A 21,825-nucleotide genomic window follows, 5' to 3' on the forward strand; every position below is an offset into this window, starting at 1 on the left:
ACCCTACATTATTTTCCAAATGTTGCTGGCATGAGATTGTTTCCTGACCATCTTGTCCAGTAAGTGATCCACTTCAAAAAAACACAGTATACTTTTTCATAGACAATTCAAAAATATAGAACATAACACCAAGGAGAAAGAACTATGTTTATTGCAATGATCATCGAGTGCCTGGTTTATAAGAAACAATGAACAAGGGAAAGCAAAGACTTTTTATAGAAGTTGGGGATTACAAGATAGGAAATTCTAGGCCTCTTTGGGGAAAGCTAGGCAGATCCTTGTTAGTGTACCTTGAGTATTTCAATTGTTGGTAGCCCTTTTAGGAAGGGAGCAGTGCTGGGGAAGCCCTTTGTTAAAGGAGATGGAATGTTGAGGGCCTCAGCTGATGAAAGACAGAACTTTGGGGCTTCTCTAGATTGCAGTTCCTTTGTAAGAGCTGCCCTTGGGCTGTACCCTAATAAACTTCTTTTAAATGATCTTCCGACTTGGTTGCTTATTGGGAAGGTAAACCAAGGCAGAATCTAGAGCCAGATTTGGCTATCAGATGGCACGGGGACTTAATCTAGGGCAGGCTATGTCAGTTTCGGGTGGGATTAAGTGAAGAGAGGAACTGAAATTAACCCTGGTCACATCTAAAAGACAGGCAGGAAAAGGGTTCATCCTCTATTTTATTTGCTACATGCATTTTCTCCATCACATATCTTACACTATTCTCTGAAATATTTGCACCCTTCTGAATTGCATGTGGTCCAGCAAAGACACTCTGCCATTTATAAAGCCTAATTTGATTTCAGTTAAAATGAAAACCCTCTTTCAAGTTGCTGCAAAACATTTTCCAAAGTCTTAATAAATCTAAACTCTTCCACCAATTCCCTAATGCCTCTCTAACTGACCTAGATTTGGAAAAGGAATACAGTAGCCAGTTCTATATTGGCACTCTATGCAATAAACAGGAAAACACCATCTTCTCTGTTGGCGTTCTTAATTAGTTTTTTTTCTTTTTCTTTTTTGCTTTAAGAACTGTTTGACCTTCTATGTAATGCTTCTATAGAGTTTGATGTCCTGATTCCCTCACAGTTGCGAAACATACCTTGACACTTAAGTCTTTTCTGAGTAGGAAGTTAGTAGCAGTCAGAAGTCTCTCCTCATCCTCACTGTAGTCAGGGGTTCCAGATTACTTCTCTTTTCAAAGAATGTTGGCTAGGATCAAGCTGTTGACTAAGAAATGCTACACTATCCACAGCTAATCACCTGATCAATGTCAACTGCTGCCATAAGCCTCTCCCTGTCAGGCCATGAGCTCACAAAGTAAGCAAAGACGTCCTTCACTCAGTCAGATGAAAACCACACAACCTCACCCAGTTAGCCAACAAGATTTCTTAAATGCAGTGTATCAGTGCTACAAACATACCGGCTCCCTCACAAAACTTCCCTGTTCTCATTTGCTCACTCTTAATCCTAAAAGTTGAAGGCACTAATTTTGCACCATAATCCACATTAAAACTTATCTGAATATTTGAACCCCCTCAGGGTATTCTGGAAATTGCATATGGCCAATAGATTTCTCACTCCAAGTTAAGATGTTATGAGAGCTGAACAAATTATGGTTAATTCTGTAAGCATACTAAATAATACATTAATCATATACTGTTATTTCCAATTTTCCACCATTTAGCATCACTGAAAGACTCTAGGAAGCATCTCACCTGGCATAGAGGAGGGTTCAAGCACAGTTAGCCTGGAGTTACTGTGCAACTGCAAAAGCATTACGAATGACCCTAGCTGGGTTCCTTGGAGCCTTATCTAGTTGTTACCAAGGGAAGGCTGCCAGTTTTGGGAGATTCCTATTTTTTTGGCAGAACATAATAAAGTAGTTAGCTTGAACTCTGCATGGGTCTGATTGTTCATGCTTGTCAGTTTCATAGATTAAACAAGGCCATCTGTCTGGAACTCAAAACACATCTTCTCTATAGAAGCACCAGCCCTCTGGAATTAGGCTAAAATCTGAACAGCTCCCATCCTATTGGTATTTTGAAGCACCCTATGGGCCTGGCTCTTTGCTCAAGCCTTTGGCAAAGATGATGGATGCCCCCCTTTCTTCCTTTTTGCTCCCCTCCAATATTTTTTTTGCCATTGTTATTTTATTTTGTGCTGCTTTTGTTTTTTTGAATTTTGTTTAATCTCAAAAATGTTGTAAACTATCCAGAGTCACTAGAAGTATGACAGCACATAAATTTAATAAATAATAAAGACACTATATTTTTTCTCCCTGCCATCCATAATTTTATCCATTATCTATGATGTGCCTCGTTTTTTCTCCCTAAGCCAAGAAAAAGTACTGCTGACTTCTGAACAATTCTTGCTGTTGCTGATTTGATAAGCCATAATTCCTCACCTTTTCTCTATCACCCACTGGGAAGGCGATAATAGTTGATGTACTAATCATTTATTTATTCTCTATAAACATATCTAATTAAATACAGCTTCTATCTTTCAAATTAACCTGGCCTTGCTCATAAGCTCATATATAGAAAAAGCATTTTGTCTGTGAAGCTCACGGCTTTTATTTTCAGCAAGGCTGCTACTGTCAAGACTGCTAACATCGGATGTTCTTGCTTGCCATACGTGAAGAAGCAAATGTGTTTTATTTAGCCTGCATATCACTTCTAGAGTTAAAGCAGACAATACTAGCCTAGTAGATGGGAAAATATGCTAGTTAACCATAACAATATTTTAGCACAGCACTGCCAAGGTCAGCTGTAACAGGAGAAGTAGGGGGGGGGGACAATTCACACTTCACACTAATTGGAGAATGTGATTGATGACTGTAAAATGAAGGAGTGAGTTATGCTGTTACGGGTGATTGGGGGTGGGAGGTTTCAGTTTTTGGCTTCATTAATTGTACGTGCCGAAGCTATGTAGCAAAATAAAGGATTCTTTAAGGTAAATAAGCCTTAAAGTTCTTTGAAAAGCTGCTTCTTTTCGGAACCATGTCACCTACATCATGTCCCATTCCTACGGTATCTCTTCCCAGACCGGACTCACAATGCATACTTGCATTTCCTTTCCATCTCTAAAAGAGAGTTCCAGTGTGAGCTACAGAATAATTTCAATAATGAAGAAAATACTATTTTATAATTCCAGTTAGAATCCTAAGATTTGAGAGGGAATCACGGAGTGCAAGCAGAAAGCAGATACCCCATCTCTAATCATTTTATGCCCGAGGAAAGGGAGGCAGGAAAGAAGCTGGGCTGGGGAGAGAGCGAGTAGCAGTGAAAGAAAAAAAGAAAAAAAAAGCCGTGCGAACAATCCAGTCGCCAAATAATTTCTGAGACCAGGCGCCAAAACAGACAACTGATTTGCGCGCCGACTACAATAGAAGGACCCCGCCTGCCTCTCGCGGCCATTCAGCATCACGCGCCGGCCGTGGAAGAAAGCCCTCACCGTTCTTGTTTTTCCTATCCTACCTTTTTTGGTTCTTTGTTTGCTCATTCTTTTCCTTCTCAGCGAGGGAGTCGCTGCAATGCCGCTTTACGAGGGTCTCGGCAGTGGCGGGGAAAAAACCGCCGTGGTGATCGATCTGGGCGCGGCCTTCACCAAGTAAGATAGTTCCCTTTCCCCCCCTGCCAAATCGCATTAGCCCTGCTTTTTGTGACTGTGCACCTGTTTTCTCTCTCGCCCTCGTATTTTATCTATCAGTTGATTTTATACCGTATTGCTATGCACTGTTTTTGCTCCCATTGCGCGTTGCAATTGTATTCCGCCACCACTATCACTTGGTTTTTTCCCAAGTGGTTTAATGAAAGGAGAGGTTTATTCATCGCGTAACGATCTGGGTTCTTAACTGTGCTTCGTTGAATAAGTGCTGACTGCATTCCCATAATCGTTGACCATGAACTACTTCTTTCTATCCATAATAGGTGTTTTGCATATCTTAGCCCAAAATCTGATGAACCACATCATGCTGCAATGCAAGAACCTAGCTTGAGAGTTCACGTCTAAGACTAGCTGGGGCTGCCTTTGTACAATGTGTTTATAGTTAATTGAGCCATAACTTATTGAATTAATTTAACTGCTGAATTTTCAAAACCACAGCTATAAGTCTTCACAGTTGGGTGCTTTAAGTTGCATCACCCTGAGTCACAAGCTAACTGATCACCATATTTAGTCTGGGGGCAAACCCAGGCACAGAATTCTAGTGTTGAAATTTGTACTTATTGATTGACCAGGGAGGAATCTGACCTGATTTTGCTCAGAAATATTCCAAATTGAGATACATTGCTTATGCTACTTATGTAGTAGTGTGGTGCTCTCTGAACTTGGTTTTCTTCCAGATGTTTTATTATTAATCAAGGTAACATCAATGCGTAATCTAGATAATATCATCAATGCACTTACATAGTAGTACACTATAAAATGCACACTATTATAGAAGAGAAGGGAGAGAAAAAAAAGAATTGAATTCCTGAACAAGTTGTATGTAAAGAATCAGGCTTTAAAATTCTAGTTGTAGTGTCATGTAAAACAGTCATATTGTGATTGAATTGCATAAATTATGGTTTGTGGGAAAATGTAGTATTGCACATTCGTATAATTTGAAGATATAAATCTTGGCTTAAAATGACTGGAGTTACATATCACATTAATAGGATTGGTTTCGGTTTAATATGAAATGTAAACCCAGCCACTTACCATGGTAGCAAGACACTTAAGCCCTAGCTTTATAGTGCATCTTACCATATTAATCAGTGTTTCTGATTATCACTTGTTCAGAACTTGAAATTACAGCTAATTTTAATTAATTTAAAATTAATTTAATTAATCCTAATATTCTACTATTACATATTTAAGGGAAGAGAATGATAACATTTTAAATTTAAAATATTATAGTAATGGTTTAGAAAAAAAACCTCTCTGCTAAAGATTTAAAAGTTTCTGTCTTTAAAAATAGACAAAACTAGTAAAAGAATAGATGAGGTTAACTCAACACAATTTAACATGACCAATTAACGTACTCTAATAGATTAATGGACTCTGTGTGCTTCATGCTTTAAGATTCCAGCTAGCCATTATTACCTGCAAAAGATAGATTCTTAGATTTATCCTTAGAAGAACCATGAATCAGGAGCAGGATCGAGAATGACATGAAGCACACAGAGTCCATTAATTTATTAGAGTACGTTAACTGGTCATGTTAAATTGTGTTGAATTAACCTCATCTATTCTTTTACTAGTTTTGTCTATTTTTAAAGACAGAAACTTTTAAATCTTTAGCAGAGATTTTTTTTTCTAAACCATTACTATAATGATACTTTAAATTTAAAATGTTATCATTCTCTTCCCTTAAATATGTAATTGTAGAATATGTACTATACCATAAAATAACAAGGGGGAAATGTCCCAAATGCTCCTAGATATATAGAAGTCCTTAGGTCGTTTTTAATATTACTTTGGATTCAGAAAATTTTAGTATTAGTTTGCTTCTGGCACTATGCAGCTAAATTGGTTCTTAGTAGGATTACCAGATTGGTACTGCCATTTGGTTGTTTTGAATGTGTATGTATTGTAGTATTTTTAATTTTCCAGATGTGGCTTTGCAGGAGAAACAGGTCCCAGATGTGTCATACCTAGTGAAATAAAGAAACCTGGTGTTTCAAAGGTAATCTTTTAAGAAAATATAATATAGTTGTGTGGATATCAGAACAAATGGTGGAAATTGCCAATTGCAATCAGTAAATATTCTAATTTAACTATGCTTTAACTAGCAAATCTGGAGAATGTAGCTAACAGATTAGAAGAGTTCTGTCTACCTACCAATATCACAGAAAGGAGACTCGACAAGTTATTATACAGTATATAGTATTTAATTTTACTTGCTAGCAAAATAATGCTTAGGATCAGATTAAATTAGAGCCCAATATGGAAAGAGAGTTCCTAGATTTTCAAAATGGCTTTAGAAAAGGCTGAGGAACAAGAGATATGATACACCCTTAGTAATTGATGTGGTAGAGGAGCAACAAGTGTACTTACCAAAAGAATTGGAGAGGATCCAAATAATTGTGTAAGTGTAATCTTTACTGATGCATAAATCACTGAACCCTAAGCTTTGGGAGCTAAGAAATGTTTCAAGAGCATATAAGTTCCAAATACTTAAATGTTGATTTATGAGCAATATAGTTCAGAAAAAAATTATAGGTAGTTATTTTGCAAGAAAGGTAAATTAGGGGAGACCTCTGTATTTTTAATGACTAAACAGTATAAAAAATGTGATCACCTTTCTTTTTTGTTACAGTAGGAGTTTTTGTGCTAATACTTTGCTAGGAGTCTTGTCCTTGAAGTATCAGGTCTCTTTGGTAACTTGATATTTCCTCCTAGGTCAAAAGGGGCACTCTTGTCCTGTTTACCACTATTTATAGTACTCTATTTGTAGCTGCTTTGAAACTAAAAAATTCTAAGAAAGCAAGTTTTCATTTATGTTCAAAGGTTTTCTTTAAGGTTACATTTTATTGCAAATGGAACTTTTTTAAACATTAGAAATGTCTTTCACATTGGAAAAAACAAAATTGAAATGTCAATATGTGGTTTATTTTATTGTTTTGACCACATCAAGCTATGGAATGTTCTTAGGAAAATAGGAATATCAGAATATCTCATTGCCCTTATATGAAAATTATATTCAGATCAAGAAGCCACAGTCTGGACAAAACATGGCAAAACAGGCTGGCTCCATATGAGCAAAGGATACAAAGCTGATCATTTAAGGTTGGGTATTCTTCCCTTATATGTTGAGTATATATTGAGGGAAGCTAGAGTGAAAGAAGATGGGAATCATTTTAAAAGTTGGAGGAGGAAGCATCAATATCCTCTGTTGTGCCATTGGTATTATTCTCTTTAAAATATTATAAGGTTTCAATTTTTAATGTTTTTACCAAAAATTTAATAAAATATATTTAAGCCATGTAGGCCTTACAAGCAACTTTCTTGGTTGTAGAGTGACAATCATAATATTACACAGCGTCCTGTCTAAAATGTGATAGTTATAGAAGTAATGTTATAGTTATACAATGAAGGTACAGCCCAAGATAAAGAATCCTTATTGGCTGTATTGGCATTGGATTATTAATATCTGAGACTGTCAGGCACAAACAAACAGATCCACCTATGTGGAGTTTAAGCTAACTATTATATTCTGCCTATAATACAGGAATCTCCCCAGACTGCTTGCCTTCCCTTGGGAACAGATAGATAAAGTTCCATGGAGTTTAGGGAGTTCTGGATCTCCAGCAGCTGCATAACAATTCAAGGGCTAATTCCCCACTTGAGCCCCCCCCTCCCTGCCTGGCTGGGCATTTCCCAACAAGGACTTATTCAAAGAGAAGATCATAACATTCATAAATCTACAGTTACTTAAATGAATTATATGTGTATACAGTAATTAAGAAATATTAAACAGATTTAAAAATACTTAAAACTATTTAGTTTTTTTTAATTCACAGCCTATCAGAGTTGTTCAATATAACATCAATACGGAAGAATTGTATTCGTACCTGAAGGAATTCATTCACATGCTTTATTTCAGGTAGGAGATGCTGCAGTAAATATTTTTGTGATGGATTATTATTTTGGAAATGATTGCTTAGATATTGGATTAAGTACGATATCATTATGGCTGTATTATGCATTACAAAGCTTCCATTTCCTATCCTAGAATTTGATATTATAGCAAAATCTATAGTGTTTACATTGGACTTTTTGATATCTAATAAGCCAAAACTTGCTCACCTTTTTAAAGAGCAAGCAAATCAATATTTATTATAATCATCTTGGCTTGCAATACTCTGATGTGACACCTTGAAACCCAGGCATCACTACTAGATTCAAGCGGTCATTATTTTATTTGCAAATAAACTAGCTTGATTGTGAGTCCAGCTTATGACTTACTTAACAAATTGGCTAAGTATAATTAGTGACCCCAAGTTCACTGTTATGGATTATAGGTCCCAGTCATAATATTATTTTTTCAAGACTTTTTCAAAATTATCATCTATCAATTGATCAATCTGACTTAAAACAAGACAGAATGCCTTTCTCTTATAAAATAGTCATAAAAAGAGATAAGATGTGGTTTGCAATATAATTAAAAATGTGAATGTCATTTCACAATATAAATTCTTACATTTATACAAGCATCAAGCACAGATTTTCCTAGGATTGCATAACTGATTTCTAGCCAAGGTAAAGCTTTTTTAAGGAATTGTTGACATATGCTTGCTCTGAATCATGTTTTTTTCCTTCAAATCTGGATTTCTCCTCAGCACTATAAAAATGAATATAGGCAAATATAACTGAAATTCAGCATTAATCTCAATATACATGCTTCTCTGAAGCTCAGGCATGTGTTAATTACCTCATTATAGAGTACCTAGGAGTCTGAGGGCCACTCAAAATGGAAGGACAGTATATTTCCTTTCAACTAAATTTCTGACCTGGGAGTCAATATTCCAATATCTGGTAGTGCTCTTTTTTTTGTTTTGGTTCCCATCCATTGAAAAGTTAAGCCTCATTGTACTTAGGTAATTTATTCCATTGTAATTTATTCATTTATAGACCACTCCTGTCACAAACTACTGAGGCAATTTACAATAATCATTAATAAAAAGCAATAGACAATAATCCAGCCCAAACTAAGCAATTCTACCTAGGACCGCAATCTGCTTGAAAACTGCACAACTAATACAGTACATTTGTACACAAAGGCACGGAAGAAGAAGTAATTTTATTCAGCTTTCTGAACGGACTCATTCATTTTTCAGGCATTTGCTGGTGAACCCTCGAGATCGCCGGGTTGTGATCGTGGAATCTGTATTGTGCCCTTCTCACTTCAGAGAGACGCTCACAAAAGTTCTATTCAAGTATTTTGAGGTACAGTAATGCATTCCTTATTGCTTGCTGTAGCCGACAGTTTTAACAGTTGTCAGATTTTCTTTATTCGCCTGTAATTAAAGCAACCGTGACCTAGATTTTAATAACTTCGCCAGTCACTGTCATTAAATTCTGGATCTGGATCTGTTGAAAGTAGTCCTCAACATAGGATCAAATGGTGGTTGACGTTCCAGATGTCCCAGAATGCCCCCTGGTCACATGATTGCAATCTGGGTGCTTGGCAACTGGCTTGCACTAATGACCCATTGCAGTGCCATGACATCACATCTGCCGCCTTCCCTGCCTGCTTCCCAGGACACCCAGTGAGGAAGTTGGCAGGGAAGACCACAGGTTGCTGGAGTAAGTCTTTCCCACCCATGCACTATCTCCCAGCTCCTCTGTGCTTGCGCCAACCTCTCGTGCACTCTCCCCAATCCTTGCCATGCCTTCCTTGTACATCCCTGCCCCAATTCTCACTGTGTCTCCCTCATGAGCTTTCCCTGTGCCTTGCTGCACTTCCCTCACACTGCCCTGTGCATCCTCCCCACCACGCCTCCCTCAAGCACTGTCCTCGAGCCTTGCTGTGCCACCCTTGCATATGCCTGCGCACCCTCTCCTAGCCTTTCCGTACCACCTTTGTGCATCCCCCTCAGGCCCTCCCCTACCCATCAGGCACCACTTACTTGCCTGATGGCCTGCTTGCAAGCCACCTGGGACTTGTACCCTCCCCAAACCTTGCCAGCCCTGCTGGCTTCCCCACTGACTTGGTTGTGGGACGTCAGTAGGAAGTTGCTTCATCAACAGCCATGAGATTTAATTAATGGGGACAGGATTGCAGGGATTGCTGTTGCTAATCGATGCAGTCACGGTTTATGACCACATTGCTTAATGACTGAAATTCTGGTTCCAATTGCTGCTGTAAGTTGAGGACTATCTATGGCAGGGCTTTTCAACCTTTTCACCCATTGTACCACTTTTAGGATATGCCAATATCCAAGTACCACCAGTCGCCTAGCAAGGTGTCAAAAACTTGATGACCCCCCCCAAAAGGAAAAAAGTGATAAAGTACAGGTAGTCCTCGACTTACAACAGTTCACTTAGTGACTGTTCGAAGTTACAATGGCACTGAAAAAAGTGCCCCCCAAGCCACAGCCGAGCAAGACACCTGCCTGCCCGCCCAGCGACGCTCTTCCTCCTGTCCGAGGTTTTCTTTGTTGTGAGCATTTCTGTTGAGGATTGGCAGCGGGGGTGGGGTGGGGGGTGTTTGGTTTTTATTCCCCCTCCGTCTGCTGGGTGGTTACAGCAGGTTTTGGTCACATGACCCTGGGACACTGTGACCGTCATAAATATGAATCAGTTGCCAAGCATCTGAATGTGAATCACAAGACCCTGGAGATGCTGCAACATTCCAGCTGATCGGCGCTTCTTCTGGGCTCAGCAGAAGCACCAGAATCAGTGCTGCTTTCCAGCTGATTGGTGCTTCTTCAGGGCTCAACAGAAGCACCAGGATCAGTGCCGAGCTCCAGCTGGAGCCTGGCGCTGATCCTGGCACTTCCACTGAGCCCTGAGAGCCCTGCAGCTCCAGCCATCTCTCGCTCAGGCTTGTGCGGTGTGCCGTCACTTCAGATCATTCCCCTCCCCCGCTACACTTTTCTAGGATGGTTGCGTACCACCTGCCAGGTGCCAATGTACCACAGGTGGTACCCGTACCACTGGTTGAAAAGCCCTGATCTATGGCATACTTTCCTTTAATGGAAACATTCAGTTACAAAGTACATAAACTTGTATCAGGGATGTTTTAATTTAGACTTTGTCCTATCCCAGGCCAGACACACATTCACACACCCACACATACATACATACATACACAAAGGAGTTAAGCTGCAAAAGGCTTTCCTATGGTTTATGCAGCTACAAACAAGAGCAGGCAAGGCGTGCATGTAGTCACACACACAGTTTTGAGTAGTCCCAAATCCCTTGGAAGCTTGCCTGGAAGGAGTTTCAAGTAGTCAAAATCCAAAGTAACAGGCTGAAGCATTGTTGGAACACAGCGCAAAGGTCTCAGCATGGTGGGTAAGTCATCAGCTTGTCCAAGTTCAAAGGAACAGACTTTCCATAGGCAGAAGTTCAGGATGTATTGACTGTGGGATTTCTGTATACAGATGATAATAGCAGAGTTTCCAAATTATCACAGACGCCCTGCAGAATATTAAAAATTGCACTTCTGTGTTCTTTCTAGGTTCCTTCAGTGTTATTTGCGCCAAGTCATCTGATGTCTCTTCTAACACTTGGAATTAATTCTGCAATGGTTTTGGACTGTGGTTATACAGAAAGCCTGGTGTTACCTGTATCTTTTTAAAATCTCTTTTAATCCTATCAGTAGAGGAAGCAAGTACCCTAATTACGACAAAATGGACTCCCCAGAATTAACTAAGTTGACTTCTGGGCAAAAAGATTTTGCTTCTCAAATATCCTACTTTAATTAAGCCAATTGTGTCAATTTACACTTTAAACTAAAAATATTCCCAGGACATTCTGCAGTATAAAAGGAAAATAAAATGTATAGGTAGTGCTCAATATACAACCACAATTGACACCCAACTTTCTTTTGCTAAGCAAAGCAGCTGCTAGGTGAGTCGTGTCCCCCTTTACATTTTTTGTTTTGGTTGTTAAGCAAACATTACAGTTAAGTGACTCATGCAGTCATCAAGAAAATCTGACTTCCTCCATTGGCTTCGTTTGTCAGAAGCTGCGTAGGAAGATTGCAAGACCCCAGGACACAGCAACCGTCATAAATATATGCTGGTTAATGAGCGCCCAAAATTTGATCACATAACTGTAGGGATGCTGCAAGAGTCATAAGAGTTGAGAATTGGCCATATGTCGTTTTTTTTCAGTACAACTGTAACTTTAAACTGTCATCAAATGAATGGTTGTAAGTTGAGGACTACTCATAATGGTAATAAAATAACGGTAAAGGCAACAAAACACAGATAGTCCTCGACTTACAACGATTCCTTTAGTGACTGTCAATGTTACCACAGCACTGAAAAAAATTACTTATGGCTGTTTATCACATACACAACCATTGCAGCATCCCCAGGTCAGGTGATCAAAATTTGGATGCTTGGCAATTCATACTTATGATTGTTGCAATGTCCCGGGGTCGTCATCAGTGGGGAAGCCAGAGTCACTCTGTTACTAATTTAACAACTGCAGTGATTCATTTAACAATGGTGGCAAGAAAGGTCATAAAATGTGGCAAAATTCACTTAACAACTGCTTCGCTTAACAACACATTTGGGGCTCAGTTGTGGTCGTAAATTGAGGACTGACTGTAAATGAAGCAGAAATAATTGGGGAGATTGAATGTTGGAAAAACAAAGTTGGTACTGAGAAAGATGTAGGGTTAATGTCCCTGTCTTGAGGAGTGTTCCACAAGCTGCCTGGTTTGAGTTGTTCAGAGAAAGCCAACAAGGTTTTATTACCATTTTCAGAGATCCCATCATTTTTCCATTGTCTCCTATCCAAGCAGTGAAAAGATCCAGGTTTTTTTTAGCTTCCACAAATTGGTTGCTTGATGTATCTTCAAGTTATGCCTAAGATTTCATTCATGAAGCATGAGATAAAAATCAGCTTTATTTCAGCTCAGTGAAAATTGCAAGGGCTTTGGGGATTTGATGCATTTGAAGCCAGTGCTACCTATTTATAAATAAAAAACTTGCATGCAAAATTTCTTCATGTTAAGTATTAAGTAATTCTTATTGCAGAAAAAGCATACATATCTTCAAGGTCATTTAAAATTATGAAATTAAAATTAGTAACAGGTGTTTTTAAAAAAAACAACAAAAAAAACACATATTCAGAACAAAAACGTAATTGTTGTTCCAAAATTGTGGTTATCATTATCCTTTAATTTTTATCTTAGCAACCCAGGGTTGCTATTACAAGATGGTTGGCCACATAAATTAACTGTAAAACACCGAAATTAAAAATGATTTTTCTCTTCTAGTAATATTGTCATCTGCAATTGTACATTTGTGTTTGGTGCTCGTATTTCATCTTTTGAATAAGAACTGCTGTAAAACAAAACATCCTTAACTGTTTGAAGATTTATGAAGGAATTCCTGTACTTAGTTGCTGGGATGCTCTTCCTTTGGGAGGAAAAGCCATTCACAAGTAAGCTGATAGCAAATATTAAGGCATTTATGAAACGGAGACCACTTTGGCAGTGTTTCTCAACCTCAACAAATTTAAGATGTGTGGACTTCAACTCCCAAAAGTCTGGACTTTAGAATTAAGAAATATCTTAAAGCTACTGAGGTTGAGAAACACTGGTTTAGAGTAATATGATTTTGCTAGGTGGGAACTAGGATGGACTGGGTTTTTGTCAGTCCTACAAGCCAGTGTTCGGAAGAGAAGCAGATAATGTCCATTTTGAGACCTTTTGGATTTCACCTTTAATCAGCCCTGGTTACATGGGTAGCGGGAAGGGAATTATGATAATTGTAGTCCATGACGTTGGGTGGATACTTAGTAGCTTACCTTTGTTTGTAGCCATCATTACTGGAGAGGATTAAAAAAGGTAAAAAGAAAGGCTTTATGCTTTTTCATAAAGCAAATAGTTTATGCGATTTACTTTTAGAAGATTTAATAAATGTAAACAGCATGTAGAAGATGATCAAGCTAATACAAGGAGGATGCCATTAATGACTATTGATCACCATAGTTCTTTGTTATTCTTCGGTATAAATGGCCAGACGTAGCACTTTCACTACCATTGGCAGTGTTAAGAGGGCTGAAAATATTGTATCCCAACTGTGTCTTTTCCAAAATGTTTCCTATAATGTATGTTAACCGTAACATCTGATGAGGTCACAAGGCTGAAAATAGTCTGTTGTACAAATGCATCATGTGGGATAGATGGATGGATGCCAGAGAATCAATGACAGATATTTCCTAAACATCTCCTATTCTCCTTAATATTCTCTAGAGAACTGGAGTACCAATTGCTGGAGCAAAGTACAGTAGATACAGGAGCCACCAAAGGACAAAGCCTTACCTCAGTGATGGGTAAGATGGGAGAGGGAGACTTCTTTTCATCTCACAGTGGTCCTAGGGAAGGATAGGTGATGGATGAATGGATGGATGGACGGACGGGCGGACGGACGGACGGACGGACGGACGGACGGACGGACGGACGGACAGACAGACAGACAGACAGACAGATAGACGAATCTTGTCCTAAGAAGCAGTAATTTCAATGCTGAATCCCCTTATTTCTAATAATATTTGTTAATTTAATTTAATAATAATTTAATAATTTAATTTATATACCGCCCTTCTCCCGTAGGACTCAGGGCGGTGCACAGCATATTAAAACAGATACAAACAAAATACATCAAAAAACAAAAAAACCCCATAAAACCAAATTAAAAGCCAAATATTGGAAGCTGTGTGTCAATTAAAATTTTCTTAAAATCATCCCTACCTAAAATCCTCCCTNCTGTGGGAGCGTACCGGTCTATGGGAGGGAATCTGTGGCAGAAGGCGGTCTCGGAGGTAGCCAGGTCCAATGCCATGGAGCGCTTTAAAGGTGGTAACTAACACCTTAAAGCGCACCCGGAAGACCACTGGTAACCAGTGCAGCTCGCGCAGCAGCGGTGTCACATGGGAGCGACGAGTCCCTCCCCACACCGCCCGCGGAAAGTTTCATTATGCTTGATCTTAGTGTACTCCATTCTAAACCCGTAAAGATCTTGGTTGCAATCCCTAACCTTATCATTGAACTATTAGACCTATCAATGTGGGTGTTTAATTCATGATGAAGCAGAGTTTTCTAGCTAATTTGCACTTAATTGTCTGCATGGTCTGTATTTGAATTTTGTGTCCTCTGTACGTGTTAATTCCAGATGTATTGCATTCCTGCTGTTTTAGGTTCTGTTCCAGAAGACATTGTAGAAGACATAAAGGGTAAAATAATGTTTCTTTATACAAATTTTAGTTTAGTTTTTGTCCAGAAATCTTTAAATGCATGGAAATAGACTTTCACAAAATAGTGGGATTTCTTTAAATCTGCTTCTTCCATAAATATATCTGAACAGCAGCAGCTAATTGCAGACTCAGACATTTTGAGGTGCAATTGTCCTTACCATCTTGCAAACCAGCTGCTTCGTGTTATATTCTTATTTATAGTGCCTAATATACAATCTGCCAGCTATATCCATTTCCCCAAAATTTTCTTCCAAACCTTGCTAGCATGATATGCATTTCAGTAGCAGGCTTATCAGTCTTTGCAAAGGGGAAGGATTCAAAAAAGTAGACGATATCAGTAGAAAAGTGTTTCTCTTGCAGAAATCTCACAAGGGGCTTAGAAATAATCAAGGACAATAATCTAAAGACTGTTTTTAATATCTCTCTGAAGTTCGCACTTGTTTTGTGAGTGACCTCCAGCGGGGACTGAAAATTCAGGCAGCAAAGTTTGATATGGATGGTAGCGCTGAGGTATGTTGAAAATAAACAGAAGTTTCAATTCAGTAGAACAAATTTAATTATTTAAACTTCAACGTTTCACTTTCTGAGTGTGTAATAATTCTTTGTAGCGTCCAACACATTCTTTGTACACATTCTTTGTAGCGTCCAACTCCACCGCCAGATGTAGACTATCCACTGGATGGAGAGAAGATTTTGCATATCAATGGAGTAATCAGGTGAGCAATACAGTCACTTTTTTTGCATTATTTTTGCAGTGGACAATTACCTTTTTAATCTCTTTCACGGGATTTTATTTTCTAGGCAAGAGCAGAATGTAAGATATCCAAGCTATTCTTATTTAGAATGCGTAAAGTGTTGTCCTAGGGGAGAAGGTTGGTGAAAGGATTAAATATCTGGCTCTAAATCTACACTACTGTCGAGATATATTTCATCGAGCCATACCAACCTTTGAATGGGATTTGGGAACCGCACTGCAAACAAGTGGGACCACATCAACAAGTTTAAAAAGTAGTGATAATATAAAAGTTAAGTAAATTTTATCACCCCAAAGAGTGTTGCTACTTGGGTTAGAAGGCAAGTAGAGAAATCAAGACGCTTGAGTAGAAAAATAAAATTCATGCATATGGCAACAGGAATATAAGAGACAGCTGTCAAGGTTCCGATAGACAAGGCCAAATAAATCAGAACTCCGAGGCTTGAGACTTCCTCAAAGAACATGTTTATTGGTTACATAGTATCGGCACAGTCAAAAGTGAAACCAAAGAGAGACAATATTACAAACTTCCCACCCCAATGCTATGCAAACAGTTTGGTGAGCTTTCTAACCAGATGCTCACACACACCCATCTAACTGATAGAAATTACCTTGGTTCCCACGGGACAGTAAAAATGTTCAGACTAATAAAAAAAAGATGTTGAGACTTTAGAAAGAGTGCAGAGAAGAGCAACAAAGATGATTAGGGGACTGGAAGCTAAAACATATGAAGAGCGGTTGCTGGAATTGGGTATGTCTAGTTTAATGAAGAAAAGGACGAGGGGGGACATGATAGCAGTGTTCCAATATCTCAGGGGCTGCCACAAAGAAGAGGGAGTCAGGCTATTCTCCAAAGCCCCTGAAGGCAGGACAAGAAGCAATGGATGGAAACTGATCAAGGAGAGAAGCAACCTAGAACTAAGGAGAAACTTCCTGATAGTTAGAATAATTAACCAGTGGAACAACCTGCCTCCAGAAGCGGTGAATGCTCCAACACTGGAAGTTTTTAAGAAGAGACTGGACAGCCATTTGTATGAAATGGTATAGGGCAGGGGTAGGCAACCTTGGCTCTTTTATGACTTGTGGACTTCAATTCCCATGCTGGCTCAGGAATTCTTGGAGTTGAAGTCCACGAGTCATAAAAGAGCCAAGGTTGCCTACCCCTGGTATAGGGTTTCCTGCCTGAGCAGGGGGTTACACTAGAAGACCTCCAAGGTCCCTTCCAACATTATTACTATTACTACTACTACTACTACTACTACTACTACTATTATTATTATTAAAATTTTCTGCACCCCCTCCTATACTTGTGGCAACCTAGAACGAGCAAAATGGCTGCAGCCAGGTTTGTTGTAGACTTGACAACAGCACTAAATCAGAGGGGGTAGGGAAGTGAGAAAAGATAGGGCAAGTAGATTTGGGCCACCAAACCTGGTAGCAGAATGGGGAGTGGGCTTGATGTAGGCTATGTCTGAAGCCATGATAGATTGCATACAGCCCGACAAAGGATTATGTACTTTTGTCTAAAGTCAGTACAATCCTTTTCAAATAAGTTAGGTAACCAGGACAGAATGGGTAATATCCTCTGGATTCCTGAACACACTCAGGCCTCATTCCCTGCATATGAACATTGTAAATCACTCAGAATTGCCTCACAGAGACATGGGTGGCAAACAAATTTAATAAATAAATATAATCAATAAAATATATGACTCAAGGTTTCCTGTTTTTTTTTTCTTTCTCACAGAGATTCTGTTGTCGAAGTACTCTTTGTCCAGGACAATGAAGAGAAATCCGTGGCTACTTTAATACTGGACTCTCTTATGGAGGTAGCACAAGTTGGATACGGTTGTCTATTTGCGTGTGTGTTATACATCAAGCTCTGTTAGCAACAGATTTTTTTACCAATACCCTAATATTTAAAGGATAGTGATGACACAGAGGAATCAAGGCAGTGGTGGGATTCAGATATGTGAACAACCGGTTCTCTGTTGATGCCACTTCTGGAAGTCCATTCTGGGCCTGGGCAACAAAAAATTACCTACCGGTTCTGCCGAAGTTGTGCAAACCGGCTGAATCCCACCGCTGAATCAAGGCCCTGGAAGCTTTTATGCTTCTTTATCATATACAGTAAAACTATTTACAATAGAAATTTACAAAAAGATCCCAGCTTCTGCTAGGTGTCAGGTGTCCTCTTAAGTCTCTCTCCTAGAGGTTATTCCCCTCTAACTCTCCTCCTTAAATGCTTAATTTCCTTCCCTTTACTCTGTCTCCCTCCTGTTTCTGGGAATATCAAAAGAGATAATCTTTCTCCAAAGATGGCTGTCTTCCTCCTTCCCATCATGGGTCTTGCATCTCTCAGGGTCTTTGCTTTTCGTTTTCCACCAACTTTTCTTCTCCCTCTACGATCTCTGGAACTAATAACTGTTCTATAACAACAACAACAACTTTATTGTCACTTTGAATGTACACCAATCAGCATATATCAAAATGAAATTTCATTTCATACAGCTCTCAAAGGGCCACCCCCTCCAATATACACTCCTTGTTTGTGGCCAGCTCAAGTTTCAGATCGTCCATTTTAGTCTCTCGGGAGCGAACGATGGCAAACAGGACAGATGGAAACGGAGCTCCATGTGGATTAGCCCTCAAATTAGCTTGTATTCCTGCACGACAACCTTGCTTCCATACTCACATGAACTTTACTTTTCAGCCACTCCATACTACAACAGTCTTTGTAGTTGTTCTCACCTCTCCTTCTCTGTCTCTCTCCAATTTTGGGTTACAATGGCATGAAGTTCTCCAACAACTGAGGAAATGGGTTCCCCACCTCCCCAGGACTGTAGTCCCCAACGCCTGTGTACAAAACTGGACCAATGGAAATGCTGCCTCTCTGTGCCCACAACAGCCCTGGCTAGCAGCCAGGTCAACACATTAGTCTTCATGCTTCATGACAGTCAGTACCCCTGCATTTCAATGGTACAATCAGCTTCCTCTCCCCTTTTTGCCTCTTGCTGAATCGCAACAGCACAACAGCAGCTAAACCATGCCATATGCTATAGCGGGGGTCTTCAAACTTGGCCCTTTTATGACTTGTGGACTTCAACTCCCAGAATTCCTCAGCCAGGCACGCTGGCTGAGGAATTCTGGGAGTTGAAGTCCACAAGTCATAAAAGGGCCAAGTTTGAAGACGCCTGTGCTATAGACTGATTTAATACAGAAAGTATCAGCTTTGTTAGACAAAGGCAATCTCATGAGAAAATGGGCAGTTTAAAGTAGGAAGTCAAGTACAGATGTTTTGTTTCAAACCACCTGTTTTCCCAATTTGCTATATATTTGATCATGCCTTAATTAGTAGCCTAATTGAAATGTTTTCTCTTTTTCTTCTCCCCTATCAGTGCCCAATAGATACTAGGAAGCAACTGGCTGAGAACTTGATGGTAATTGGGGGTACAGCTATGTTACCAGGATTCCTGCACAGATTAATGGCCGAAATACGATACCTGGTAGAAAAGCCCAAGTACAAGGAGATCCTGGCCTCAAAGAACTTCCGGGTGCACATGCCACCAGCCAAGTCGAACTGTGTGGCCTGGTTAGGAGGTTAGTCTGAAAGAGCTGGGAACTGGGGTAGAGATTATGTGGACCTGCACACAGAATACAGCTTTCGCAACGCCACTCCTAGTAGAGACTGGAAAGTTTGGGTACAGAGGTTCTGATGCACAATTTATTTTATAAATTTTAGTAACTTTTCCTCACTCTTTCCCTTGAGGAGATATAGAACTGGGGCCAGATACCGCTTTATATGTGACTCTCAAGGTTCCTGAGACTATCAAGATACTTGGTCTTAATGTTTTTATAAAGCCCTGTTTATATTTTTATATAGCCCTCTTTAATTTCTGATTGGTATCCAGCTTCTCAGAATCACCATTGCAGGAATTTATTATTATATCTTTTGAATGGAATGGAACGAAAAATTATCAGACAACATTGTTTGGGGTAACAGTAAAAAAATATTACTTGGGCTGTACCTAAGAGAAACAAATGAAAATAAAAGTTTGATAGTACTTTTCCCTTTTGCCACCACTTTATTGGTTTCTCCGTGTTTTAAACTCTGTCTTATTCTGTGTTACAGGGGCCATTTTTGGAGCTCTCCAGGACATTCTTGGCAGTCGTTCAGTATCGAAGGAATATTACAATCAAACAGGACGCATCCCTGATTGGTGCTGCCTAAATAACCCTCCTTTGGAAATGATGTTTGATGTAGGAAAAACACCTCCACCATTGATGAAGAGGGCTTTTTCCACAGAGAAATAACAGTTCTGTTCTTGCTATGGCGCTGCCTTCTTTTCTCATCTACCTGAAGTTGGACAGTTAAGGAGTTCAGTGGAATATGTTGGATAAATCTGCAAGCTAAATTCTGGGGCACTGGCCACAATTTTGGCTGATTACGTTCCTTTCTGTCCGTTACATTGGCTTAAGATGATGCCCCAGTGATGTTTATTTATATACACAAGTAATATAAATGCTCAAGCTTTTAATGTTATTTAAAGTATATACTGTAGATACCTTTTTTAAAGTTCACTTGCTTAGCATCTGATGCTGCACATATTAGTTCTTCCACCAACTGTAATGCTGTGTTTAATTTTAAATTTGTTGCCTGTTAAAAATATGTTTAAAATGTCCACAACAGTTTGAGGGTTTTCTTGAAAATTTAGTAAACAATCCTGGCCCTTGCTTTGGTTAAGATAAGGAATGGCAGTAGATGCCTTCTTGATAATTGTCAACACCAAGTATAAATTAGAACTTGTAGTTCACGACATTAGGAGAGCCACAATTCCTAGTATCCCTCGCTATTGGCTGGGGCTTCTGGGAATAAATGTTCACTGACATCTGGAGGTGGGCTTGTTTCCTGTTCCTGAAAAAAGAGGATGCGACACTTTATGAAAAGCCAATTATAATATAATCTACTTATAATGGAGTCAGAGTGCTTAAAGTTGATTCACATGTTAAAAACATTTATTTAACCAATCAGTACAAATTGTCTACTCTGTTGCTTTTATTTTAATTTCAGCTGATTTAATTTATTTTACTTAAAACATTCCTTCCGTCTCTTCAACTCAGAAATCTTTCACAGCATCTTGCATATGCAAACATTTAGGAAAATCATTTTCAGAAATTTCCTCCTCCTTTTTATCCTACATGGAACTAGATCCATCTGTGGCTTTGGTTATGTTGATTTTCCTATGAAAGCGAGTCACCTAATACATTTCATTACGATATTCTCATGTAGAAATGATATTAAAATCTCCCAAAACAATGTGTCTCCAAAATACGGTTGTATCTCTGCTTTTACTGTAGAGTTCTAGGCCTACAGAATTGTTTTTCTTATTACTTCACCCTGGTTCTTCTATAAAGATTTTTTTGTTTTGTTTTTGGGTGGGGTCAAGCTGAATAAAATTTGTTTCATTATTCTGTTTTAAGCAACATCTTCTAGAATTTATTGTGGTTTTCCTAATCAACCTTAGATGTTACAGATTCTACTTCTTGTTGGGGTAAACTTGGAAGATGGCATTAGAAATTCTATAAGGTCCACCACTGGGGTACATATCAGATTCACTTTACCAAATGTTAAGCTTTCCCTATTTTTTTTTCTAAACATGTTATTAATTTTCTAATTTTACAATTATAAATACTTAATAAACATATTGTCTGAGTCCATTGGTAATTCAGTGGTACATATTAACTTTCTCAGTCTAGTTCCAATACTACCCCATCCAGTGCTTCCTTGATCCTCTGTTGTTCCAGTGGTATGCATTTTTCCACACTGGGCAAATACAATTCTTGTTACTGTTAATACATATACAGTTAAATATAGACATCTTCATCACATCTGGTATTATACATAATATTGATAGTGTCAGTTTATAATATCTTTTCTAGCCAAAACATATTTCAATTGCATTTGCACTTAAAATCCATTTGTTCAATCAATATCCTGTTTTCCCCGCTTTTTTTAAAAAAAGTTTTAATTTCCCATCAATATTCAAAATATATCACTTATAATTTTCTCATAATATATTATATTGGGGTAACCAAAAGCTTTCCTTATTCAAACCCTTTTAGAATTTTCATATTTCCCATCTTATAACAAAATA

General features: G+C 38.8%; 1 protein-coding gene across 1 annotated transcript; it reads left to right on the plus strand.

The window, feature by feature from the left end:
• The first annotated feature begins 3,435 nt into the window (after positions 1-3,435).
• Positions 3,436-20,221, plus strand: ACTR10 (actin related protein 10). Its single transcript, XM_015832135.1, has 13 exons — positions 3,436-3,600; positions 5,587-5,659; positions 7,497-7,579; positions 8,814-8,922; positions 11,162-11,269; positions 13,034-13,101; positions 13,916-13,995; positions 14,860-14,895; positions 15,347-15,426; positions 15,559-15,632; positions 17,418-17,499; positions 19,069-19,270; positions 19,803-20,221. The coding sequence occupies exons 1-13, from the start codon at positions 3,524-3,526 to the stop codon at positions 19,982-19,984; spliced, it is 1,254 nt and encodes a 417-aa protein (XP_015687621.1). The 5' UTR covers positions 3,436-3,523; the 3' UTR covers positions 19,985-20,221.
• Positions 20,222-21,825: the final 1,604 nt, after the last annotated feature.

This window comes from Protobothrops mucrosquamatus, unplaced genomic scaffold (assembly GCF_001527695.2).
Source record: "Protobothrops mucrosquamatus isolate PMUCROS unplaced genomic scaffold, P.Mucros_1.0 scaffold_307, whole genome shotgun sequence".
Lineage (NCBI taxonomy): Eukaryota > Metazoa > Chordata > Lepidosauria > Squamata > Viperidae > Protobothrops > Protobothrops mucrosquamatus.